The sequence below is a fragment of the Seriola lalandi genome, unplaced genomic scaffold, assembly GCF_002814215.2.
Source record: "Seriola lalandi dorsalis isolate HSWRI2012SDOR001 ecotype SW California unplaced genomic scaffold, Sedor1 jcf7180002054470, whole genome shotgun sequence".
NCBI classification, from domain to species: domain Eukaryota; kingdom Metazoa; phylum Chordata; class Actinopteri; order Carangiformes; family Carangidae; genus Seriola; species Seriola lalandi.
Genome location: NW_019525023.1, coordinates 3699801 through 3727354, shown reverse-complemented (window position 1 = coordinate 3727354; position 27554 = coordinate 3699801). Strand labels below are relative to the sequence as shown.

Sequence of the window (27554 nt, the reverse complement as noted above, 5' to 3'; positions counted from 1 at the left end):
CAGTCAGTCAGTCAGTCAGTCAGTCAGTCAGCAGTGGGCTCCGCTGCCGCATGGCTACTGTGTAAACTTTCTTCAGCAACAAGTGGAAACTGTCGGATAAGGAAGAAGAGCAGACGCTCAGAGAGGTTGCGGGACATACGAGGAAGAGGTCTCCTATGAATCGGGAACCTGTGCTCCGCTGATCAAAGTGTTGTTTCCCACTCGTGCATGTTTAAAGCAGAGGAGAGCTCTGGTGCCGTGTGTCGGCCAGACGACTAGTACAAACGAGTGGCAACAGCAGTCCGGAGGCATGATTTTGAGACGGGGCTCAGTCGTTGCTGCCTTTTTACTCTGCTTTCTCGTGAAGGTACGTGGACTACATGGGGGGGAAGCGGCGGGAAGGGTCGCTCTCTTCAGCTGTCTGGATGTACTTTGATTACATGTGTGCCGCGTTGTATGTGCACGGCTATGCTAACGTTACATGTAACCCTGCCTCATGCAAAGTTGTGTCCACAGTTAGCCTGTTGCAAGTGCAAATAATGTAGAGTGACCAGCGGCAAAACAGCCCCTGTAATATTAAACATTATTTAAAAAAAATATCTATATATATCTATAATATAATGAGGTCAAAGTTGTTCATTGCATTCACTGTTCTTTCTCCAACAGGTGTCAGAGGGATCTGGACAATTCGAGCTGCAAATCTTATCGATGCACAATGTGAACGGAGGGTTGCTGAACGGCATGTGTTGTGACGGCTCACGGAACACGGCGGATAGAAAATGCACACAGGACGAGTGCGATACGTTTTTTAAAGTTTGCCTGAAGGAATACCAGTCGAGAGTTTCTGCTGCAGGGCCCTGCAGCTTCGGAATGGGATCTACGCCTGTCCTGGGAGGGAATACCTTTTCTTTCAAGAGCTCTGTCAGGAATGACAAATCCAGGATAGTTTTGCCCTTCAGTTTTGCCTGGCCGGTGAGTTGGAGAGTTAGAAAAAACAAAAAAAAAACAACTTTCTGTTATTCCCGACGCGCTTCTCCAAATGGAAAAAAAAAATGAGAGAAAATGTCTGTTTGCAGGGCAATTCTGTGCAATTACTGTCCGTCAGTCATTCTCGCCCCCCAAAACGCGGATAGAAAGCACAACAAAGAAAGAATGCGTTTCTCTTTTGGTTGTTAGCTCTCTGTGAATTATCCTTTTGAGGGAGGACCCCCTGGTCTCCTCATTATCTGCGCCAATTAACCAGCTGCAGGTATTTTTCTCCATCAGACCCAGAGCTGTCTGTTCTGTCTAAATAATGTGCTGAAACTACTCTGCATACATATTTAATCATTGTAAAACCTCAGTTCTCAGAAATAGGCTTGTGTAACCATGCAATGGAAAAAAAGAAAAAAAAAAAGTGGGTAAATTATGAGCTACATTTAATTTAAACCACCAGAAACCGATCAGTTTCAATAAAGTCAAATATTTTCGAGAGATACATTTTTAGTTCGTTCCCCTTTAAAAACTCCATTATCTTGTATAAATTGGTTGGATACTGCTTTATACAAAGCCTTCTTGAAATGTTCCTCCATAAATATTTTCCCCTTGCCTGGCACGATTCAACAGATAAAAAGTTGGATGAGCTGCAGTCTCACAGACTTTCTCCTCCTCTGCCTCCCTGGCAGCTGCTCATGTTGCACAGTACAGTAACTCCAAAGCGAAACCCTACTTTCTGGTTTCCTCAAGTGTCAGCTCTTCTTCATAGAGTAAATAAATTGGCCGGACAGGCCTGTGGGAGTGTTGTAGCTCTGCAAGAGATATGATTTGTCGTGCTGGAGCACATTTCGATGGAGTGAAAAAAGTAGGACTGTGCACAGACTGACTGGCCCCACAGCTTGGCCCGCAAACTCCTCCACTGTGCCTGATGGGTGAAAGGCACAGTCTACTGGTATGTGTGTGTCCAATTACATCAAGGCTATTTTTACCTCAATCTTGATGGAAGTTCTTTTGCAGCGATGGCTTCAAACAGCCAGAATAAGTGAAAGAACTGGAAGATCATAATTTCCTTTCACATCATACATTTCTCTCTCTCTCTCTCTCTCTCTCTCTCTCTCTCTCTCTCTCTCTCTCTCTCTCTCTGTGTGTGTTACTTTTGTTACCTGTGGGGCAGAGTAGATCATTTGGATTTGTGTTTTCCCTATGATCTGATAGCCAGTAAAACAATGTTCTCAGCAGGGTAGCATGCAATTTGATATGGTCCATATTTTTTTATTTACCCTCCACTTAGACACTGGCGCCTCCACCTTTTTTAAAAGACAAAGGTTTCTGTTTATGTTCACACTATGGCAACACTAAGTTGGCATGAACGCTCACAGCCAGATTAGTTTCATCTTATTGGGTTGAAAATCATTCCTACTTGAAAACAGCACTTGTTGACATTGAAATGAAAACTGGTGCCATTTCAAGTTTGAGGTCTGTTCTAGCTTCACTCAGATGTCTTTTCTTACACGCTGATAATTTGGATACTTCCCTCTAAAAATGGCCTTTAAGCCAGTGAAGAATGTTATTGTCAACAGCAGATGCATTGAAACTAGCCAATGAAATGTAGTAAAGTAAAAGTTTTGCAGCATTACATTTTTTCTGTTCAACTTCTGTTTAGTTAGTGGGTCAGCTAAGATATCTCAGGTTTAGATGAACTCATTTTAATACAAGTGCCGGGCCCAGGCTGGGATTTGGTAAAAGACAGAGCCGCTCGTTAAGTTCTCTCATCCTTCACTCCAAGTGCTTTACTTCAGTGCACATTAACAATCGTCAGGTTAGGTATGATATCACTCTTTGTCCTTTTCATAAGTTGATTGGCTGTTGTGGACAGATGGCAGTGTGGTGCAACTGGGTTGTTGGGTACTCCGAGTTCATGAAGCCCCCCCCCCACCATCCTCTCTTGTGAGCTGCATGAAGTTGGCCTCTTGTCCAGGCCAAGGGCTTTGTTTAAGTCACGCTCGGTTGGACCCCAGGCATTTCATCGCTTTAACCTTGCCACCCACAGTAACTGCTGCACTTAATGAGGCTACACACATGTGCTTAGATCAGGTAGGGCAAGAGCCCGGCGTCTAGCCGAATGCCGTCGGCTGGGGGCATCTTTAACATGAGCACATCTGCGTTTTAGAGCGCTGTATGGATTCAACCGTCTGCTTCGTGCTTTTATTCCACAGAGAAGTGAGGGCCCAGCTACCCAGGCTCACACAGTGTATCAAGCAGGGACAATAGTGTGCCCTCAGTGACTACAGTGAGGATTACAGAGCATAATAGAGGCAGTGCAGCTGTAATGCCAGTGCAGGGCAAGCAACAGGAAGCAGTTGTAGTAGACTCAGCACTGATGAAGTTGGCTCTCGGGCAAGCTGTGACCTAGCCTCTGTGGCCACCTCAGCATATTTGCCCATGTCACACCGATACAAGAAAAGAGAAGACCTTTTTTTAATTGGATCGGGTCGATCCTTTATAAGCACTAATCTGCTCCCTTGACAACTATCCTCTTTCTTGGGCAATTCATCTCAAGCTTTAGTTGATCTGGCAGCCTAACTATCCCCGTATCTGATTTCATTATGCCTCTGTTTTATAGCATTACTTTCCTCCATCTTTCCCTTAACACAATGCTGGCATGTCCTCTCTGACCCGGGATGTGTTGGAATGATTGATTTGTTGACAAGTCGGAGCTGTCTGAGAACTTGGATCAGGTGAGTCGCAGAACAATAGTCAGCTCAGCCTTGAGGGTAAGCGCTGCCGGCAGCTGCGGGAGTAATGACATGTTTGTTTTATATAGTCTCCTCTGATGTGGCAGTTAAGTGCAAATTACTTCAGTGAAAGGGAAAAGAAATGTGTTCTCTCTCTCTCTCTCTCTCTCTGTCTGTCTTCTGCTTTAACAAGAACTTTCTCAGTGTACTTGTTGTGTCAGTGTGACGTTACATAATGTTCTCATGCTTTGCTGCTTATCAGACTTGTTTCAAGCTCTATGGAAACGTGACATGCATCGAAAATACATTTAATTGGGATCACCTGTGCCTTGTTTTTGTTTCCCTTAATGGCCAGTGACCCTTGCAAGGCACAGATGACTGGCTGCTTGTTTAGTTAAATGCTTGATATGACTTTCATTCCTGGTCCCGGGTTCATGTTTTGATCTTGTTTGCCTTGTGAGAGATCCAAAATCTGTTTGCTTTGTCTTTTGTTTTAGTTGGCAAAAGGTGAGATTCTTTCCTCGGGCTGAGGTTCTGTTGTATCACAGGCTGATGTACCTTTTACAGGATATTTAATAAGCTGTTGATTGTACAACAGTCTTTCTTCATCTCGTGTTGAGATGGAAATCTCTTGGCAAACACTGCAATGCTTCCTTCCAGTCCATCATTGCATTAAGTGGGTTTGAAGGTGATTGTGTGAGTCGTCTTTTCGTGACTGAGCCTCGGGTTTTATAGCAAACAGGGTGTGCTACTTAGCTCTCCCAATCATTGGATAGATCTCAGTTTGATACTATTGAAGTGATTGACTCAGGAAAACTGATACAGAAGGTCAACATCTCTTTGACTAGACTGTTTACATTTCCTCTGTGCTGAGTGGAGGCCTACACCGGTCTAATCTGTTGTGCCTTGCCTTTATTTAGACCTTTGGCTTTTGCCTGTTATTCTGTGAGACATACCTCTCCTTTTATTTTGTAAGATTTCCTTGTAATGATACATCAGAGGGCTCCATTTTCATTTGAGGGCAGGCTGAGAAGCGTGTGTGTGTGTGTGTGTGTGTGTGTGTGTGTGTGTGTGTGTGTGTGTATTGGGAAAATTCCCCTACTGAGAAGATTCAGTAGTGTTTTTTGGCAAGTCATTGTGATTCGAACTGGAATGATCTTTATCGCTTATGTTGCTTGTCTGTTGGACAGTGTCTACTTGGCCAAGAAAGATAAGAAGACATATGGCCACACTTATTGCACTTGGACGTGTGTGTGTGTGTGTGTGCGTGCGTGCTCGTGCACATGTGCGTGTGTGTGTGTGTGGGAGAGTGTGTGAGAATGTGCTCTGTAGTTCAAAGAGAAGTTGTGAGTCAGCTGGGAGCCTGGGAAAAGTGAACCTGGCAGTGGCAGACGTTTCCAAGTTGATAACTGCAGAGGAGTTATGGAGTGTTAGTGAATGAGGAGTCGGGCAGTATCTCACTCTCTGGGAGCAGTTATTTGGTCTGGAACTAAACATCCCAATAATGGCGAGGCTACTTGTTAGATCAAGCCATTATGACATTTTACTTGATGTCCTGTGATACAGGAACATTGAGTGTGCCAGTCTTTTTTTATGTTCTTTGGTGTGGTCCTTTAATCATGGGAATATGGGACAAATGCATGATTAGTCAGTGGCGATGATGATCACAGTGCTGCAATAGCTTCCATGTTGAGGCAAGTCCAAATCATGCAAGAAATGGGTGTGTTGTTGTGTTTTTGTAGATCTACTTTTATAGGAATCGGCCAATAACTCATTAAACTTTATCCCTCTTGACAACAATCCACCACAAAGTGATTTAGTGATTGTTTTTTCCCCACCAGTCCTGGACACAGTGTGAAGTCTTGCTGTGTAGCAGGTGGACCAGACTTGTTGTCTTATTGTAGCCGCCTGTTAAATGATAATGTTCTGTTCAAAAATGTTCCGATTGTTCAAGAGGTCACTGAAGGGTGATTTAACTGGAGTAGAGTACAAATTCTAGCAGTTATAAGTTGTTTTTGTGGTTTGTTTTTTTTACTTAGTTTCTCATATTAGTCACAACCATTTCAATGAAATGTTGCATTGATGACTAATTTAAGACATTTTAAGAGAAAGATAATACACTGAGTTCATGTGACCACAGTGATGTTGCATTTGAGTTCCTATTTTTTGGATTAGCTCGTGGCTGAAACCGCTCTGTGACATATATGTGGGGTTTTTTTTCTCAAATAGATTTGCCCCAAACAAAAATGTTTCAAAAGTCTAAGTGGACATGCAGTTGGGAGTGCAGATACTAGGGTGATGCATTCAAGTGCAGTTGTACAAGCTGGAAAAACACCAAAGCATTAACATGATACTGCTTAATGGACTCTTGATCCTAGTATTAATATAACTAGCTGTAGGTTGGGTTTTAGTAATAGATGATTAGGTATCACATTACCACTGACTTAAGTTCCATGTCAAGTGATTGCAGCCATTTCTGAGTGAGAATCTACTTCCCTGCCTGTGTTGGTGATGAGCACTGCATTTCAAATAATAGCTTCCCTGATTGCAGTGAAGTCCTGGCACAGGATGAGACAAATAGTTCCTGGGAAGATGGCTGACAAAACAAGGTAAAGCCATGAAAAAAAAAGCTTCAGGAGTGAGTCATACCCTCCTCATTCTTTCTGTAGAAAGCGAACAGGGGTTTTCCTTTTGAGCAGATTTGTTTACCATGAAGCCATCGCAGTGAAGAGTGGCACAGGAGCAATGCAGAATTTCTGAAATGCCTCCAAGCAGTGCTGCTAGGTGTTTCTAGTGGATGCTCCAACACTGTAAGTGGATTACACTTTCTCACAATCGCATACTTTCCCTCTGAGTCCGTCGTTCGCGCTCGCAGACACATTGTTCGCTCCCTCATGACTGTGGCACAGGCCACTGTGAATGTGTAAGCTGATATTGGTGTGAGCGCTACCGACCCTGAATCAGACAAAGCGTTTTCGGGAGTGCTGAAATCAAGACAGGCCCTCCAGAGTGTAGCACTCATTCAGTCTCTCGCTGTCTCTCCTTTCCCGCAAATTTTATTCTGTCTCACCATCCGTCACATACACTCCTGTTCTTTTTCTTCTGCCCGTCTTGAGTTTGCCTAAAAGGCACTTGAGCCGCCTGAACTGTTCACAGCATTCATAGCACTCAGTTAGAGGTTTATAAATTAGCGTGAAATTGAAAATCCCATATACATTGCAAAACAAAAACCAACTATGTGCTTTCTCAGAACATTGGAAATCATCCACTGACTTCACTCGCCACATTTTCTAAACATGTGGAAAAACTGTATTGGGAGGGAAAGCTGTTTCTAAAGAGCGCAAGGTTACCATGGCTGAGATGAAGACACATTTTTGGCATTGTGGGGTGAAAGTATCCTTTTCTATGTGCTATTCTTTATTTTGACTTATTCCAGTCATTACTCGACAGTCTGCCCTGTGCAGGCCCGCTCTGCTAGCCTCGTTTTTCTGTGCATCAGACGCCCTCCTGCTGGGTGGGTGTCCAGCTAGACCACACCACTGCCCATGTCTGTCATCCTAATCGCTGCGATGCAGAGACCTCTGCCCCACCGCAAGCTTATCCTCTCTTAATCAGATCAACGGGACCATTGTTATAGGTTAACAGTTAGCAGCTCCTATGCTAGGCCTTATTGTAAGCTAACTCAATGAGAGGGAGATGAAACCTCATTGGCAACGCTGGTGAAGTCACTGGAAAGGGGGGAAAGTCTTGGCTTTGTATTCTCTTTTTTTTTTTTTTTTTTTTTTTTTTTCCTGTGGCTTAAAGTATTGAAAACTAGGAAAATAAGCTCTTCCCTTTGCTCGTTAAACAGCAAGTCTGACTGTTGATAAGGTGATTTATGTTTATGTGATATTTGTTAAAGGGGAAACATGTGCGAGAACCCCCTACAAGTTAGTTTGCATTGTTCCTAACAAACAATGGACTGTCAACTGCAGTTCTCTGCACAGTCAATAAGTTTTACAGAATATTTATCACCTAATCATTGACTGTTAATGTTTGTAGTTTTGTTTTATGATGCAGTGATTGCTTGATGATCCTGCTCTTGGCTAACACTTCTGCCTTGTCTTCCTCAGAGATCCTACACATTGATAGTGGAAGCCTTGGACTTCAACAATGAAACCAGTGGTGAGTATTGAGTGTGGCATCTCCATCCTGCCTTCACCTCTCTTTTCTCCTTCCCCCTTCTTCAAGGCAACGTCTGGGAGGAGTAGTGTTGAGGGTCAGAAAAGGAAGTTTATTCTTCCTGTTGACAGGTGCCTGTAAGGCGGGAGAGCAGGACATGGAAGTGAAGGGGAGGAAGAAGCAGCAGAAGTGGGGACAGGGAAGACGGGTGGCGGGGCAGACAGAGAGAAGGAAGTCTGGCGAGGTAGAGGACTATGAAAATGTTTTCATTTGGCCGATGACTGATGGCAGGTGCTGCCAGCCGGGGTCGGGGTCACACCGTCTCACTGTCACTGAAGCGTGAAACACAGAGTTCATCCGGCCGCCCCGCCCGACCCTGCAACCAGCCTGCTGTCACAATGCGGGGTGCTGCAGCCTCTGCGCCATGCTGTCCCTTAGGTTAAAGCCACCTCTGGTACAGGTGGGCTGCAGTCTGAGCTCACAGTCTGTGCGGTGGAAGACATTTTAGGTTACTGTTTGAAGACTGGCCATGAATGTGGGGAGAACATGGTGGCAACATGCTGAATCTAAATTCTGGTTGCCAGGTTTGGTTTCTACCCTTAACTATGCCGGGGTTCCTGCTGGTCGGTGCTCCGATTGGCGACAGCACGATGATTCCAGCTGAGGGAGGGCCTTATCCCATGCTTGTTTATGCAGGTCTGTTCGAGGTCAGCAAGGTTTCGGCCTTTTCTGCTGTATTTGCCGCTCCCCAGAGAGCTATTAGGGCATTGGTGTGAAAAGCCCCCTGAATGTACACAGTCAATGCTGGTTAAGCCCCTCTGAGCTCCACCAGGCTAGCTCACAGCTTTGCTACCTTTTATATGTTGTGACCATCCTGACTGATATTTGATTTACTTTGACTCCTCATCAAAGTAAAAAGCCTGGTTTTAGTTTTTTATACTTTAGTTGTAAATTCGCAAGCCCCAACATTTTTGAAGTTCTGCTCCAGAATACTTTATCAGTGTCTGTCCAGTGTTCGAGAAAAGTAGTCCCTTTTGTGCGGCTTAAAAGTTTGGATTTTCTCTGTATAAAATTAATTTAATGCTTGACGATGACCTCTCTGATCTCTGTAAAGCTCGTCTGATTTATGTTTAGCCCCGAGCTCGGCAGCAGGTAGTAAGGATGTGCTACTCCTGACACTGCAGGCCAGCAGTTGGTAGAGAAATGCTACACAGTTCAGATCTGGATTCCAGACCACTGCGAAAAGTTACCAGGCACTGTGATTTCAGTGCCCCCCCCCAACCCCTCTTTACACACCACAGCACAGTAAATAAATGACAGCGGGTCCATCCCGTACTGCATTGCATTGCATCATACTACACAGAGGAGCGATTCACCCAACGGTCAGCCACCTCTGCTCGTGTCAGCACAGTAAATAACGGCTGTGACACATTTTTCATTCTCTCCCAGGTGGAAGATTTAGATATCAAGTAGCGAGTGCTACATGTGCGGGTGAATGAGTGGTGTTAAAGCGCAGGGCTTGTATGTATGTATGTATGTATGTGAACAGTGTAGTGTCTGGAGATTGGGCTGAGCGTGTTTGCTCAGTTCGAGTGTGTTTGCTCTGTGTGTGAAGCTCATTACAGGCCTTGGCTCCCAGGTCAGTCCTTGCCCATTTGACAGAGGCTTGACCTCTTCATGTTTGACATGAAAATAAGTCTGTTTCTGGGTCCAAGTCTGTGTGTTTGTAAGTGTAAGTGTTGCACAATCACAGCGTCAGCTGGGCCTTTGCTCCCCTTCTGAAGTGTAGATAGATTCTTGTGAGTGTGTGACAAAGAGTTGACTTGCTGTTAGTACAAGAATGTATGTGAGAAAGGCAGCTTGAAAAAAAAGTGCTGATGGCACACTGGCAGGCTTCCCAGCAGTGACTGTGGCATCGGTGTCCACACAGTGTAATTTATGGTGGCTGCGGTTCTGTCCTCGCCTGAGCAGATGCGAAAGGCAGCATCTGAGACCAGTAATGTCCTCAAGCTGTAAACCTGAGAATCAGAAGCCATCCAGGGAGAGTTGGAGAGGGAGCGTGAGAAAAAAAGCAGTTCAGAGTGCTCATTACAGGCAGTCTTATCCTTTTTTCTGCATTTCCTCCTTGTACTTTTCTTCCTCTCTTGCACACAAAGTTGATTTTAATTATATACAATGTGCTATCTCAGAGATCTTCTGCAATTTGTGTAAGCATTTTTTGGTTCCCACTGTATGATCATGGAGAACATCGCAACTCCCAAATGTGCAATGTAGGATGCTGCATTCCACTCTCCTCTCCCCAGCTCAAACTTTCTACAAAAATTTCTGATTTCTTAAAAGAATTTTTACAGAGAAGGTTGATCTTGTTCTTTGATCTCTGATGTTTCAGGTGCAGATGGGAAGTTGATAGAGAAAGCCTCTCATTCTGGCATGATCAACCCCAGCCCACACTGGCAGAAGCTGACTCACAACGGCCCCGTGGGCCAGTTTGAGTACCAGATCCGTGTCAGCTGTGACGAGCACTACTATGGCTTCGGCTGCAACAAGTTTTGCCGGCCCAGGGATGAGTTCTTTGGCCATTACACATGCGACTACAATGGAAACAAGACCTGTCTGGAAGGCTGGTCCGGACCTGACTGCAACACAGGTAAGCCCTGCTGAGACCACAGATCCGTTTGAGACAGTCTGAGTATTTATGAGTACGAGTGAGTCTTCTAGCCAGACTGTAATCTGTGATTCATGCTGATACAGTGTCTGTCGTGTGTTTTGCATTGAATGGAAGACTTTGTCTCTGAACTCTCATGTTTTCCTCTTTCCCTTTCCATTCAAATAAATCTCATTGCCTGTGTGACCTAGAAGAAACCATCATCAACAGGGCCTCAGCTTCTTAAATATTTTACTGTGTTTTATGGCGGGGCCAGCTTCTTTGTTTGTCACCAGCTGTATTTATTCTCACAGGCTGAAATGTCATAGAGGGTAGTAATTATATCATTTACTGCTATAATTAAAATGTGCTAGAAAACGGAGCTAAGTTTGAATCTAGTTACCAGGCAGTAAAATTCTTCTTCTTCCTCTTCTAGCTATATGTCGACAAGGCTGCAGCACTGAACATGGATCATGTAAGGAGCCAGGTGGATGCAAGTAAGTGAGGCTGCTCTGTATGATTTATTAGTCTGGTATCAATGGTTTTATTGTATTTTTATCCCGTGAAATGTCAAACATGCTTTATTCAAGTGCCTTCACTTACTATGGAGGCCAGTGCCAGAAGCCTGTGGTGTGGATCATTCAGATATGTAGTGTTTGTGTCCAAGCACCGTTTCTGTCATGGCACAGATCTTTCCCTGTACGTGCTTGGCTTACTGGCCAAGAGACTTATCAGCATGCAGGCTTCAGCAGAGATGCAGTCTGAGCTGCTTGTAAATCTCTTGTGGGGCTTTTGACTGGAGCTGCCAGTCTGGAGAAAGGAGAGGCTCATACTGCCAAGGCTCCATGTTTGAAATGTAGCCTATGCGTTTCCCTCCAATGAGGCGAGCGTTATCAGTCAAATCGTGTGTAACATACGGATGAGCCTTAAAGTGTATTGTTTGTGCAGCTAATGGCTTCCTAATGCTGTTTATGCACACAGCCAGAGGAAAGGCCAGGCGTAGATGGATATCAGAGTTGGGGCATTGTGTGCAGTCACGGTTGTATCTCTTCCTCATCCTGGAGCAGGTCCTGCACTGTCCGACTCTTCCCACAGCTCAGGCTTTGGTTGCTTTCTTAGTTGTCTGATTTGGCCATAAATCAAGCACAAGGACGATCAGGTTTGTTCATTCTGTGCACCAGCTTTGTTTTTTTTCCCAAGCTTTTGACATCATCAGGTTTCTTGTAAGTGCTTGTGTGGCCACTGGCAGAACAAGAGGTTGAATTGCTTTAGTCTCTGCACAGGTGTGGCTATATTTAAAGCTCTGGGTTTAACTGTTTATATGTTGTGTGCCAACAAACTCTCCAAGCAAGCTCTGCTACTGTTGTAGTCAGTGAGTACTTTCCCATCATTGGGCTGTTGTGTTTTAAACAACAGCAGTACATGGCAACGTTGGCTGCATGCTAGGGCAGCCTAGCCGAGCCTCTGCTGACTTTATGGCAGCAGAACCACAGCTAATGATGCACCGTGGGATTTCCTTTTTTAGCTGCAGTTTTTAATGTTGGCCACAGCTTTCATTTTTACTAATAGAGTAATAACAGTGCACCTGTGGACCAGGATTGCCACAGTAGAGACCTGCATTGAAAAGCATTAACTGCACAGCCACAACATACAGATTTTTAAAAGAGGCCTGTTTTCATATTGAGGGTTAAAATCTTTATGTGCATCAGCAGTGCTGCACAATGTAATGTCACATTCCCCAGTAATTTGGCTGTGTAATAACTGTAAATGATTTGGGATCCTGCTGGGGAATCTTGCTCTGCTTCTCATGGAAGGGATTAGCACACTTTTAAGAATAGCCTCTTTAATCACAGACTGAGGTTTACTTAACCACCGCGTTTATTTTTACAGTCCATCCGTTTCTTGGGGCTAATCAGCCTGCTGCTCCCCCAGAGGGACACTATGTTTCCTGTCGCTCGGCTCCACAGCAGCAACTGTATCGCCACTTCACCACCTTTTAAAGAGCAGACTTATCAGTCAGGCTGGATTGCCGTCCTAATTATGGAGCCCAGGAAGAAAAGGGCAGCATTATCAGTGTAATTATGGACCTGGACATTTCGGTGGTCAGCAGGCTGTGTTCCCCTCCTCGGCCTTGGGGCACAGGCCTGACTCTTGCCTCATGGGAACCAGGATGATCAGCAGTGTAATAGCTGAGAGGAGGGCTGAACACTCCTCTCTGCAAGGATGTTGCCAGTGCCAAGCCACAGGCAGAGTGTTGTTAAAGGGAGCGTCTGGCCGCATGCTAATGTTAGCCGTGCTAAAGGTCCCATTGGAACTGTAATTTAGTGTTTTGTTTTTTTTTTGTTTGGTAAAATGCTAAATACTCCTCTGTTTCCCTGTCCCCGAGTATTGTTTAAAAGCTGTTGCATAAACACCCTGCTACTTAAGATTCATTTGTGGTCTTTTAAGATGCAGCCCAGTTGAGTGCAAGAATACTGCCTCTTTGTTTGTTTCATTTGTGCAGCACCATGCTGTATACACCGATGTGTACTTCATTAAGTTCAGATTATCGCTGTACTGCTTGTGAAGGAATTTGGAATAAACAGAAGATTAAGATATTAGCATTTTCAGATACCACAGGGATTATCAGACTTCAGTCTTTTTTGTTGTGAATTATCCTGAATGTTGTGCACGTGTCACTGTGGAGTGTGTTTTTGTATTTGGGCTCAATTTTAATTAAAGACCCACTTCTGTGGCTGATGTGGCTTGGCTCTCTCTGTGTCTTCCAGGTGTCTCTATGGCTGGCAGGGCCAGTACTGTGACAAGTGCATCCCCCACCCAGGCTGTGTACATGGCACCTGTGTAGAGCCCTGGCAGTGCCTGTGCGACACCAACTGGGGCGGCCACCTTTGTGATAAAGGTTCATTCCTTTCTCTTATTTCAGTTGCTGTCGGTGTAGGAGTGGCCCGTGTTGTGTCAAAACAAACTAAAGCTTTGTGAAACACTCCTTTCCCAGATCTGAACTACTGTGGCACTCACCAGCCATGCCTGAATGGAGGGACATGTATCAACACAGGACCTGACAAATACCAATGTACCTGCGCTGAAGGTTACTCTGGTGCCAACTGTGAGAGAGGTGAGTGGCAGTGATGCTCAGTAAGATAACTCCTAGCTCTCTTTTTCCATGCTAAGTTATTGCTATTGTTATTGCTCTTTAAAAAGGCACTTAATTTTACAGATGAAGTTCAGTTTACTCATCATGAGGAGCATGATTTGTTTAATATCTCGGATTGATCTTAAAGCTTTAAGTCTTTAATGAACTGCGATTTGGAGTTGAACTTTCCAACTCCAAATCCCAGTTGTGGAGGGTTTAGTACAAGATGCTATTGAGGTGCATTGTGGGAAGTATAGGATCCAATGAGCTTGACTCATAAAATGGAATAAAAGTCAGGATATTTTGGCCACTGCTGCTTCACTTTTGACCATTCTTTGTTTTAACTGCCCACCGCAAGTCCCCACATTTGTTGAAGTGCAACACTAAATTGTCAGTCTACCCCGTTAAGGCTACTTGAATTTTTAGGTCAGTGACCGGAGGAATTCAAGTGGCTAAGGCTGAATCTTAGTTTGAATAATTTTTGTCAAACAAAATGAAGCAAAGCAGCTCCAAGATTCCCAAACTCATGCTTGCAGTATGGTCGAGGGCTCACTGAGGCAGCAGACAAAAGGTCAGAGGTGCCTTCAGTTTGTAATCAGAGGAGGTGGTAACTTGGCAATAATCGGTTTCCACTCCAGCATGAGTGGCCCCCAAGTCAGGTAATCCACCAATTTGATCTCCAGGGGCAGGTCATCCCTTCACTCCTCAGGCACTCCAGACATATGGGTGTGGTGCTAAGGTTCAGCTGCTGCGAACACTTGCCATGGAGATGATGGTTTTTTCCTCATTAAATCTGAGCCTCGCATGGTGCTGACAGCTTAACTGCAGAGATGTCAGGAAACCGTGCCCTTCGTAACAGGAGGTCTGCAGACCAGGGGATACGCTGGGCTATTGTAACACAGAGGCCCCAGGGTGCAGCGCTGCATCCTCTCCGCTCCCCTCCTCCCCATGGCATACAAAGAGCTGTCCACTGATCACCTCCAACCGCCCACTTATTCCCAGTCAATCATTCATTTTTGATTCATTTGGGACCCACTCATCCTTGACTCATCCATAAAGGAGAAACTCCAATGCTGAGCCCCCCCCCCCTTTCCCTCTCCCTCCCGCCACTCTCTCATCTTGTGCCGCCTCTCAGAAGAAGAATGGCGGGGAGTCAGAGGGAAGTCACGGTGCGTTGGTCAGGTCAACTTAGCATGAAAGATGATTTCCTGGTGGTGTGGTCTGCCGGGCGGGTAATGCGAGGGGGGGGTGGGGGGGGCGGATTTGAGCGGGCTTTTGGGTAGAGGAGAAGGAAAGGGGGGGGGTGATGGGTGAGGGAAGGAGTTGAGGAGTTGACCCCTTGGTGTATTCTGCCGACAGAGTGGTCCCGGGGAGAGGAATGAGAGCTTCTTCCAGGGATGAGTCGGAAGCTGAAATGCATTCTTACATCTGATTTTGTTTTCTTGTGAAGAGTAAGGCAAATGTCAGGCAGTTTGTTCAACACAAGATATGTTTTGTAGTTAAGATTTAATCACGAAATAAGTGACAGCATTATCCAAGAGCGGTTTTTCCTTCTTAAAATGACTCTCGAGGTTGTGTGTGCATGATCTGTTTGTAAAACTGTCTTTCTCGTTCCAGCGGAACATGCCTGTCTGTCAAATCCATGCTCTAATGGAGGGAGCTGCTCAGAAACAAGTCAAGGCTACGAATGTCAGTGTGCGCCTGGGTGGAGCGGCCCGTCCTGCACTATCAGTAAGAATCGACTCAACCTGCACCCATTAAATGTCAGCACTCTCATAGAAAATATATTGAATAACCACGGTTGAATTCTCTCGCACAGATGTTGACGACTGCTCTCCAAACCCCTGTAACCACGGAGGCACCTGCCAGGATCAGGTCAACAGTTACCGGTGTCACTGTCCCTCGCAGTGGACAGGGAAGACATGTTTGATAGGTGAGCCACCCCGACCATTTCCCACCACGTCCCGTCCGTCAACCGCTCATGCAAATGCCGCAAATGCCGCTAACCCCCTTCTCTCCCTCTCTAGATGCCAATGAGTGTGATAGCAAGCCCTGTGTCAATGCCAACTCGTGCCGCAACCTGATTGGTGGATACTTCTGTGAGTGCGTCCCTGGTTGGACGGGGCAGAACTGCGACATCAGTGAGTTGAAGGCCATCAGCAGCAGCTGTGGAGCGGGACACCTGTCCGGCTCCAGCCTCCTTTTATTTCGTTGCCTTCTTTGTGTCCTTTCAGTGCAGCCTGAATTAAAGCCTGTAACATGAAGACGTAAAGCAAACAAGTTGGACGAATCTGCTGTATCATTATTAGCCCTGTGTGTGGCCAAGCTGTGGTGATTAGAGGCGGTTCAAAACAATCCCAGCACTAGTTTCACTTGGCAGCAGACAGGATTGCTCAATACTCTGTGTTGCACTGATTCTGCAGCCACGTTATCCAACTCTTGCAGGGCGCTCTCTAGCTCCGACAATGTTTTTAAAGGCCCCTAGCATGGGAAACATAAAGCACAGACTTGTTTTCAAAGACAGACTATTTAGTCAAGCTGTTCAGAATTAATCCTCAGATTTGTTTTCCCGTGCAGATATAAACGACTGCAAGGACCAGTGCCAGAATGGGGGAACTTGCAAGGTACGTGTCGGGTCAAAAACCGACCAGCTTTATCTGGTATCACTGCTTGTTTGTTTGCTTAATGGTGTTCTTTTTCTTTTGTTGTTGTTGAAGTCTGAGACATTTACAGCGGTTGTATAAATAGCTGCAGTAAACTGTTCCCTGTAAACTGACAGAGGAGTTGTTGTGGAATTCCTCTCTGAAATCAAATCTGAGGGGAGTGGGTTCAGAGGGGTTTCTAAGGGAGGGACACACAAGTTCTTTGACCACACCAGATTAAATTACCATAAACATTATTGTGTTGAGCCCGTGCCAGGAAAATGTGTTGAAATAAATGCAAAGCTGTGATAACTTGTCGCACCCCCCCACCCCCCCTCTCTCAGCCTCACTCTTCGTTCTGTTCCCTGGTTTGACAGTTATTGTTTGGACCCCACCCTGTCAAAACCGTTAATTAAATTTGTGGCTGCATGAGGTTAACCCTGGTTCCCCTCTCTCTCTTTCTCTCCCTCCCTTCCTCCCTCCCTCCCTCCCAGGACTTGGTAAACGGCTACCGTTGCATGTGCCCCCCTGGCTTCTCCGGCGAGCACTGTGAAAGAGATATCGATGAGTGTGCGAGCTCGCCATGTCTGAACGGCGGCCGCTGTCAGGACGAAGTGAACGGCTTCCAGTGCCTGTGTCTTGCCGGCTTCTCAGGAAATCTCTGCCAGGTGAGACACGATCTCCCCCCACCCCACCCCACCATCCCACACATAATTAAGGACACATTCATGCATCCTCCCTGCTATCGTTTAGCATCTTCAGCCCTTACCCCCACCCCACCACCGCCAGCTCCCTGTCTGCCAGCATTGCTGTATCTTTGGGTTCGTTGTAAAGTTTCCCTGCCCCACCCTCTTAAATCGCTGTTGTTCCACAGTCTTCCTTCTTAAAAGGGAGTGCTTTGTTGAAGCTGCTCCTGGCTACAGCGGGATACATTCCTCAGTGCTGAAGCCCAGACTCAGAGGACGGCTCCTATGTCTCTGCCTTGTTTTTCCCCTTCCTCCAAGCACTGTGCGTGTGTTATTTCCTGGCACAGCCTGTAGGGAGGATGCTGTGGGTTCTGCTCTGTTTAGTGTAGCTGAAACTATGTCAGCTATCAGGTTCACTCTCTCTATTCAATACCTTTCTGCCCTAGCTGGATATCGATTACTGCTCGCCCAACCCGTGTCAGAATGGCGCACCCTGCTTCAACCTGGCCACTGACTACTACTGCGCTTGCCCGGAGGACTACGAGGGCAAAAACTGCTCTCACCTCAAAGACCACTGTCGCACCACCACGTGTAAAGGTACGTCTCCTGCAGGCAGCAACCACAAGCTTTTCACTCTTTTTCCAGAACATTTTCTGAAAGGTGATCTGTGCTGCGTGCTGTAGTGAAATGCTGAATAAGCCCAGGTCTTCACCGTTTCCCTGAGCATTTTGCCCACACTTTTCCCATGAGGGCGATACCTATATTTTAGTTTTGTGCGCTGAAGTTTCTTGGCCAAGGTGAACAGTTTTTTTTGAGTGTAGCTCCCTTGAAGAATGCCCCCCTCCATCTCCTCAGCAAAGCTTTTCCAGTGATTCTCCCCTCCTCTGAGTTCGCTGAAAATCTGGCAAAAGGCTGATAGCACTGTGTGTGTTCTTGGTAATGACTTGGTGGGCTACCTCTTCTTTTTCCCCCTCAATGAGTGCGCACATTTTTGTGTGTGTGTGTGTGTGTGTGTGTGTGTGTGTGTGTAACTGAGTGAGTGGACCAACCACGGAGTCAGATATACCAGACGGTGAGATTCTCTCTGCTCTTGGCAAGAATTAAGTGATTACAGGGGAGAAAATTCACCCTGCGCTGTTAACCTGATCAGACAGGGGGAAAGGAAGGGATTTCAGTGCAGAGTGAAAAAGATCGCTCTGAATTGCTTATGAAAGCATAACAGCATATCACTGTTTATCCTATCATTCAATGTTTTTTCACATTCTTACACCGATACTGTTTTCCTCAGGGAATGGGAAGTTTTCACTGACTTGTTGGCATTATTATCTGTAAAGGACTTTTACTCATCCTCTCTCTTGCTCACTGTCTATTATGCTCCTTATTTAGTATTGACAAGTAGATTGTTGAATAACTCTTAATTTGAATACAAGCAATGAGCTACATTCCCATTCCTACTTATCATCTGGAAGACACAAACCGCAGTTTATGATTTGGAAAGTGTTTTTACAAACAGGCTTCACCAGTTGTTTGTAACTGCCTCTTATTTCCGCAGTGATTGACAGCTGCACAGTTGCAGTGGCATCCAACAGCACGCCGGGAGGAGAGCGCTACATTTCGTCGAATGTGTGTGGACCTCACGGTCGGTGCCGGAGCCAGGCCGGAGGCCAGTTCAGCTGCGAATGCCAGGAGGGTTTCAGAGGCACTTACTGTCATGAGAGTAAGTATTTCACACACAGTACAGAATACAAGGCACAACTGATCACGATATATCAAGAAACATTCTCAATCTTACATCTTTCTCGTCTCTTCCGCCCTCTTTTTTTTTTTTTTTTTTTTTTTTTTTTTTTTTACAAAAAATAATTTCAGACATCAACGACTGTGAGAGTAACCCATGCCACAATGGAGGCACCTGCATCGACAAAGTCAGTGTGTACCAGTGCATTTGCGGGGACGGCTGGGAGGGCGACCACTGCGAGATCAGTGAGTAGGACTGCTGCTTCACGGCTCTGTTCAATCCATGCTCCAACATCAGTCATAAAAGTGTTTGATATGTGATGTGTAAATCACCCAACCATGTCTCCACCAGACATTGATGACTGCAGCACCAACCCCTGTCATAATGGAGGGACGTGTCGAGACCTGGTGACTGATTTCTTCTGCGAGTGCAAGAATGGCTGGAAGGGAAAGACGTGCCACTCCCGTAAGAGATTAATTTTTTCCATTTTTTTTTTTTTTTTTCACATGTGTAGTCTGTCTGTGCAGGCTGATGGTATGTGCTGTATATAATTACCCAATCCTCTATATAGTGTGTGTTTATTAAGAGTCACGTGAGTGCACATTTGAAACAACCCTAAGATTTCAAATTGTCCCTCCCAGGCGAAAGTCAGTGCGATGAAGCCACATGCAACAATGGAGGCACCTGCCACGATGAAGTCGACACATTCCAGTGCACATGTTCTCCAGGGTGGGAGGGTACAACGTGTAACATAGGTGAGTCACACACTGTCACTGTTTTGGTTCAATCTTTCATATATACACACAGAAAATAACTTTGTGGGAGAGCCCTTGTCTTGTCTCAGATATTAATCAGATCTGTCAGATCCATGATGTCCGTAAACAGTTTTTATCCCTTCAGTCTGTCAGCGCTCCCTCCTCACCCATTTCTCCCTCTCCTGTGAGCGCTGACAGATATCCACTTAAAATTACTGATTGCACTGACAATGCACTTGCAAGTCGTGGAATGCAGATCCTCCTTGGAGGAAGCGGAAATCCAAAAGCCAAACCAACAGCCGTCTCCTGTGGCTATTTTTTAAGGTTTCTTATTGCGCTGATAATTCTCTGCAATGCTGGAGAAAAGTCACTGACAAAAGCTATACTTTTCTGTTTCTCTGTTTCTCTCTCTCAGCCAAAAACTCCAGCTGTCTGCCGAACCCGTGTGAGAACGGCGGTACCTGTGTGGTGGCCGGGGAGTCGTTCACCTGTGTGTGCAAGGAAGGCTGGGAGGGTCCCACGTGCACCCAGAGTAAGTGCTCTTTAAGGGAGAGTGATGGAAAGGATAACAGTGGACAGTTATGGCTATTAAATGATGATAAACATCTTGCTACCTAGTGCAGAGGTGAAGTCCTGCATCTGATTAAATCTGACTCTCATCCTTTCTTGAATCTGTACCTTTTTTTTTTAATTTTTTTTTTTAATTTCTTTTCTCCCTGCCGGCCATGAGAGGAGGAGGAGGAGGAGGAGGAGGGAGAAAGGGGCTCAGGAAAGTGGAGACAGATGTTTCCCCCCTCCCCACTCCTCCTCCTACTCCTCCTCCTTCTCCTCTTCATCCAACACACACCCCTCTCTCCCCTCTCGTCGTCACATTCCTGTCCAAACAGTGACATGTCGGCTTGTTCTACAGCCCTCCTCCATTTCCCTGGCTTCACTGGGATCCCTGCCCTGTACACATGTACTCCAAAACATAAATTCCCCCGACTTTTTTAAGGGAGAAACACCGAGGCCGGGAATGTGGGTGTGGAGGTGTTGTAGGTGGGGGCGGCAGGGGTGATGGTGGTTGTGGGGGGGGGCTGGAACTCTTTCTTCTTTTTTTTTTTTTTTTTTTTTTTTATAAAGAGTGCAAGTTGACTCGGTTGTCTGCTCTGTGTTGTTAATAAGGCAGAGTAATCAGTCCAGGCCTGACCAGCCCAACACGCCTCTGCACACGCAAGCTCAGACGTGCTCTGTGCTGTCATCTGCACTAAACACTCATACATGAGAGAGAAAACACACACACTGACTACTCTCTGTCTCTTTCTCTCTTTTTTTTTTTTTTCTCTTTCAGATACCAATGACTGCAGTCCCCACCCATGGTAAGTGGAAGCTTAACATTTCCTGTAGATTTAGTTAGATACATGTAAACAGGCTTCTCCTCCTGCGTCGTGGTTTCTCACCTGCAGGCTTTCTCTCTCAGCGGCTCTCTGCTGAGAACCAGGCACACGCCCTTCCATGTCATTCCTGGGATGCAATCAGCTAACCCTCTTTTGTGAACTCCCAGGCTTCACTCCTATTTAACCACACACCACTGGAGCTCACTCCCAACCCCATACAAACTTGTCCAATAAAAAGAACAAGTCTGATTGCCTTAATTGCCTTTGAGAATGGTCATTATATGTTGACTGGTGAGAAAATTCCAGCCTGAAATGGCTCGATATAAAAAAAAAACAAAAAAACATGGATAGACGTCAGTCTGTAAGCCGGGGGGTATCCTGAGATACAAACTGAAGTCTCGCTCTCTCTTTTTTCTTTTTCTTTTTCTTCCTGCAGCTACAACAGCGGAACATGCGTGGATGGGGATAACTGGTACCGCTGCGAGTGCGCCCCAGGCTTCGCGGGTCCAGACTGTCGGATCAGTGAGTATTAACCCTGCCTCCCGCTCCTCCCTGATCCCTGTTTGAGCCGTCAGTTAGAGCAGGCCTGGGCCGCGGGACCGTCCCAGTCGCTCTAAATGGAAGGTCTAGTCAGCCAATTATCTGTGCACTGGGCTGCGGGCCAGGCCGAGCCATTTCGGTGTCACCTCACTGGGCCCTGCTGCTGTCCCCGGGGGAAACCGGCTTAGCAGGCCAACAGCTAATCAGCCATGCTCTCTGACACTGATTACACAGATTGTTTTCCCTCTTAAAGGCTTTCAGATGGCCACATTCTTTCCCATTGCAAACCCTTTGTTCTGCTAAGTCCAGCCTTTAGCTCCTGCATACCTGCTAATGATGCTGCTTTTAATAAAGCTGCATGGGGCAAAATGTCCAGGGCTGATTTAAAGCATGTTTGCTTGTTTTTTATTAACTGGTGCGTATGTGTACGCACTGTTCAAATGACACATGACCTCAGTGAATTTAGCCCAGGAATTAGATTTGTGTGCTGACTGCTTAACCCAATATTTGTGTGCTGTCTGGCTGTGCTCTTTATTTCATAAAGGAGCCATTTCTTACCTCTCGCTCTCCCCCTGACAGATATTAATGAGTGCCAGTCCTCTCCATGTGCCTTTGGCTCCACTTGTGTGGATGAGATCAACGGATATCGCTGCTTGTGTCCATCAGACAGGACGGGGCCCCACTGTCAAGAAGGTACAAGTCCTCAAGAGTCCATATGGGACACCCTGATAACAAACACACCATTTCTGGTATATTTCTAACACTGTGGTTGTATTTAACAGTGACAAGAAGACCTTGCTCTGTCAACGGACAATTCAGGCTTGATGGAGTCAAATGGGACGAAGACTGCAACACTTGCCACTGTTCCAATGGGAAAGTTGTGTGCACAAAGGTTTGTCTAAACGAACTAACTAAATGTATTACTGCAAAAGTGAAGTGTTTATGATGGCTCTGTACAGCTGTGAAGCACATGATGTCATTGTTTACTAATGGGAGTAGGGCTGTGGAGAATAACTGTAACAAACAGCGACAGACTCAATGGCTGCGTGGGTGGTTGCGTATTAGACTCCTAAATCCAGATCTCAGGTAGGGCCATGTTGGGCCACAACACACGTCACAGGGTGGAGTCAAATTCTGTACTGACATGATGCAATTTGTTTTGAAAAGAAACACAATGACACTGTGTGAAAATAGGGGTCAGAGGCCGGCTCAGAAGTCGCATTGAAGATGAGATACAGTAAAGGCCTGAAGTAGTGCTGTCATTATCATGCTTGTTTAACCCACCAGATGAACAATGGGGCCTCACTGATACAGCTCCCCCAGGAAGAAAAGGCTTTCATGGGGTGAAAATGATCTAGTCCTGTAAGGTCTAGGCTGCCATGCTAAACATAGTCTGATATGGGAACAAACATATGTGGGTTTTGCCATACTTTTTTTTTTAACTGTAGCTCATGTGTTTCATGCAGATTATAGAAGCATGTCCCTTGACGTGCAATGGAGAAAAATGAATCTTTACAAAGCTTCTAATATCCTTGACTGGGAAAAACTGGTGTCACTGATTCCATTCCAGTCAACAGTCCTGTTCAGGGCTAGGGTTGTTAAACTCTGGTGCTCAGTGCTACAGACACATGTCAGTTGGTACCATAGAAGTGTGAACTATCAAATGCCAAAATCTGGTTTTAAACGTCTGGACAAATGAGTGTGTGTGAGAGTGTCGAAGATTTTAATGTGTTTGGCTGCAGATTTTCATGAGTTGACAGATAATAATCAACAACACACAACAGCTACTAACTGATTTGTATGTACAGTAAATCGTTGTGTGGCTTCTTTATTTGTCAGAACATGACAAGTGTCCACAGCCATGCCAGTGGGACTGAGGGAATGTAATTAGACACTGGTGCTTTGAAGTAAATGCTAACGTCAGCACTGACTTTGCTAACATGCTAGCGCTATTTAGTTTAGCATTTTAGTTTAAGAGGTATTTCATCATCAACCAAAGAATGGGGCAAACAGAATCCCAATCCCAACAGAAGTCAAGGCATCACTAACAATCACCACTGTGAATTATCCTGTGGGAACCATGAATGTCTGCACAAAATTCTATGGAAATCAATTCCTTAGCTGTTGAGATATTTTAGTCTGGACCAAAGTGGCATCTCTAGAGCCGCGCTGTTAGAAGGCTTAAGAGTATCATCAGCCCCTAGTCCTGTTTGTTTTTGTTTCATTTAAAGAACAGTCTGTGACATTATCTCAACACTGTTATGTGTTTCTCTCCAGATGTGGTGTGGCCCTACGTCATGCAAACTGGGTGCCAAAGGTCGAGGCGGGTGTCCTTCAGGTCAGAGCTGCATCCCCATCAAGGAGAGCCACTGCTTTGTGAAGCCCTGCCCCGACTTTGGAGAGTGCTGGCGCTCCAACCCTCCCCCGACTCCCACCAAATGCCACCCTAGCTCCAGTTACCAGGACAACAGCTGCGCCAACATCACCTTCACCTTCAACAAGGAGATCATGCCTCGAGTGAGTTACCTAGGCACCAGGAAGGGGGAAGTTGAATTAAAGGGGTCCTGGGGTCATTTTTCATGCCTCTCCTCCACCACCACCCTGAAATGTATGGGAGCATCAAACTGTGAATGATCAGGTCCTCAGACGTGCTCAACCGTCTCTCCTGGGCTAAAAGATTTCTTGTCTCCTTGTCTCTGAAACAATTCACTCATGTATTTAAATGTGCTCCAGGATGAAAAAATGGTGGATATTTCTATCTGCATCCAAGTTTTGGTCTTCCTGAAAATCATGCATTCATGACTTTGCAGCTCATGCCAACCCCCTCTTAACCCCACCGCACTGCGAGATTAATTTGAAGATCATATGGATTTGAGCTAAACAGGACCACTGGCGACTCTGTCGCCGCACAGGATCACCACTCGCCAGTTGCTTAACAAGCATGACAGCAGATAGTGACAAGCATAAGAGCCTGTGGTCTTTAATCTAAATGAGGTGGATCCCAAACCAGATAGCATGTTAAACCTTCTGCCAAAATCCAGTCCTAGCTCTTCCTTTTTCTCCTTGATTGCTCTCCATTTTTCCATGTGTGCTAACATTTGCTTCATTTCTTCTTCCTGTCCAGGGCCTGACTGTGGAGGAAGTGTGCAAGCAGCTGAGGCACTTGTACGTAGTGAAGAATTTCTCCTTGGAGCATTCTGTGTCCATAGCCTGTGACCCCTCATTCTCAGCCAGCAACGAGATCCACGTCTGCATCGTAAGTGCCTCCTCCCTCACTCAGTCTGCCATGTGTTTGTCTGCCGCTATTAATGCTCACTCAAAGAAAAAAATTCCTTGTTGATTTATAGCCTGCAGCGTGCAGTCTTAGCAGCACTAAGACGTGCTCTAATAAGTGATATGTGGTGATTTAGGTTTGGATGTTTTGTGTCATCAGTTTGACAGCATGTAAACACAATCAGTGGCAGACGAGATGCAACTTGAACCAAATCTGATTTGACATTTCGAACCTCTCTTTCTTCCTGGCACTTCCAGTCCACTGACGACCGTCGCTTGGACCGGAGCCCCATTAAAGAGATCACAGACAGGATAATCGACCTTGTTAGCAAACGCAACGGGAACAACACCATCATCTCCGCCATTGCAGAAGTGCGCGTGCCAAGCCCCAGCAAAACTGGTATGAACCACCTCCAAACTCTGGTTGCTGCTTTTGAAGTTTTCCAGACTTGCACACACTTGCATGAGTAGAAATAGGTGGGAGGATTTGCTTTTTTTCCGCTTTTGAAAGGATCAGATGAGATAGAGCCAAGGCCTGAAAACGACAGAAAAGCACCAAAGAAAAATATGCATGTATGAAAAATAATTCCTAACCCTCCCACACAAATCGGGCCGTCCAGGTCTGCCATCTCATGGCAGTTGCAATGGAGCTTAAAAAGAGCCGAGCCAGGAATTCAATGGAAAAGAGCAGAGCTGCTTGGCTACGTGGCTTCAGATTGGCTCGTACTGAGACTGGCTGGACTCTTAGTATGACTCCCAAATGTGTCCGCCATTCATCAACACGGTGACAGCAGACTGCCGCCATGGCCAAATAGAAGCAGCCTCCTCCCTTGTTCAGGGCTCAGAGGTCAGGTTGCACTGGCAAAAGCATGCTAATGACTTAGCAAGCTTGACGTAGTAATATAATAAAACCTATTGTGAATTGTATAACTGGGGCCTAATTCTTTTCCATTTGAGGCATCTCTTTAACCTGTGACTGTCTTCTTCCATCAGACTACCTTGTGCCCCTCCTCAGCTCCGTCTTTATTGTCATCTGGGTCCTCGTGCTGGTCTCCATTTTGCTGTGGTGCATGCGCCGCCGGCGGAAACAGAGCAACCACAACGGGACGTCGCCCGCTGGCTCAGAGGACAACACGACCAACAACGTGCGGGAGCAGCTCAACCAGATCAAGAACCCTATAGAGAAGCATGTGGGTCTCACGGTGGCCATCAAAGACTACGAAAACAAGAACTCCATCATTGCCAAAATAAGGACAAATCATCCCGAGGGGGATGAGGACGACAAGGAGAGGCACTTGCAGAAGGGCCGCTTTGCCAAACAGCCAGCATACACACTGGTGGAGAGGGACGAGAAGACGCCCATCTCCAACCCCAACTCCACATCCAAACATCCTAATTGGACTAATAAACAGGACAACAGAGACTTGGAGACAGCAAACAGCATAAACAGGATGGACTACATTGTATAGCAGACAGCTGTGTTGCTGTGCAACCAAGCCTTACGCCTTCACACCCCGGTGGTGGGTGAAACAGGGGAGCTTTGGCATGTGTAGTTAGTAAACTGTCATGTCAGTCGAGACCCCACAGTATTTTCAGATATTCCCCGTGTTAATTTAAGTTTTGACAAGCTGGCTTACACTGGCAGTGACAGTTGCTTTGGTTGGCTGGAAACACAAGGCACTGGTATACATTTCACTGTAGAACTAGCTGCAAAAGTGTCTTCCTATGCATTTCATTTCCCTTTTTCTTTTTTTTTCTCTTTTTTTTTTTTTTTAATTAGTGGACACATGGAAGGGGCTCCTGGTGTAATTGTTGTACAATGACTAAAACTACCCGACGTGTTCAACACTAGAGCTAATTATTTTTAGTATGTGTTTGAATTCTTTCTAGTTCCGTTTGGAGAAAGTGCCTTTTCAGCTTTAGACTTCAGCAACTGTCAAATGAGAAAAAAAGATCAACTTTATTATTTATTTTTATTTTTTGGGTGGGGTGGGGGAGGGGGAGGGAAGGGTTCAATGTCAGCAGTTGCTGCCGATATGAAGAATTTATGTGTCGATTTAGAATGTGTAGATATGTACATTTTTTTTTTATTAATCATTGTGTATATTTGATTTATTAACTTAATAATCAAGAGCCTTAAGATATCATTCCTTTTTATTTATGTCTAGTTTGAAGGTTTTGATAGCTGTGGAAGCCTACCATTTCTTTCAGTGACTTAATTCTTTTTTTTTTCCAACACATTTTATAAAAGCCAAATTTCAAAGAAGACAAAAGATAGGCACTTGGGGCCTGAAAGAAATCCTTTTGTTTGTTTTCCACACATTTGACATTTCATTACTTGTTGCCAGGACCTTGATTGAAGGCAAGTGAGGTTAGGACAACAAAAGATCACGGCTGCTGCGAGGGATGGACATGGTGGCAGACATATTGCTTGCCACTAATGGATAAACACGTAAGGGAACAAAAATCCTTCAGCAGCTTCAGTTTAACCCATTGACATTTCAAAGGCTGTCACAATCCACCAACTTGCAATGCAAGTCACATCAATACAGACACGCCAAAATTCCCATCTGCTTTAGTCAGCGTACTATCATAAGCTAGACCATGAGTACTTGAAACAGTAGGGGGGCAATGGGAACACTGTAGAATCAGACAATATACACTGCCTTGCTCTGCAAGAGTCTGCTCTGTTTCTGTGCACATTTGTTTCTTTAAAAAAAAAAAAAAAAATGAGGCTCTTAAAGACAAACATGTTTTATCTCATTTGTAAACCCTTTGAGATCATGGCAACATTTTGTCCTATTTTTGACTTTGTGTTATGAACTTGAGAATTATGTGTTGATCTGGCAATATATTTTTGAAAGTCATATTTATTAAATATTTTGTATGAAAAGAGAATTAAAGTTGTCTTTGTTCTGGA

At 45.4% G+C, this 27554-nt stretch overlaps 1 protein-coding gene across 1 annotated transcript; it reads left to right on the top strand.

Annotated features, from left to right (window-relative positions):
- jag1b (jagged canonical Notch ligand 1b) lies at positions 1-27554 on the top strand. The gene is made up of 26 exons (XM_023411716.2): positions 1-346; positions 646-951; positions 7802-7853; positions 10240-10497; positions 10931-10991; positions 13263-13393; positions 13490-13609; positions 15245-15358; positions 15447-15560; positions 15655-15768; positions 16205-16251; positions 16764-16937; positions 17402-17552; positions 18508-18672; positions 18822-18935; positions 19042-19155; positions 19332-19445; positions 19861-19977; positions 20776-20803; positions 21258-21343; positions 21941-22054; positions 22144-22253; positions 23639-23878; positions 24486-24617; positions 24893-25034; positions 25628-27554. The coding sequence occupies exons 1-26, from the start codon at positions 290-292 to the stop codon at positions 26101-26103; spliced, it is 3651 nt and encodes a 1216-aa protein (XP_023267484.1). The 5' UTR covers positions 1-289; the 3' UTR covers positions 26104-27554.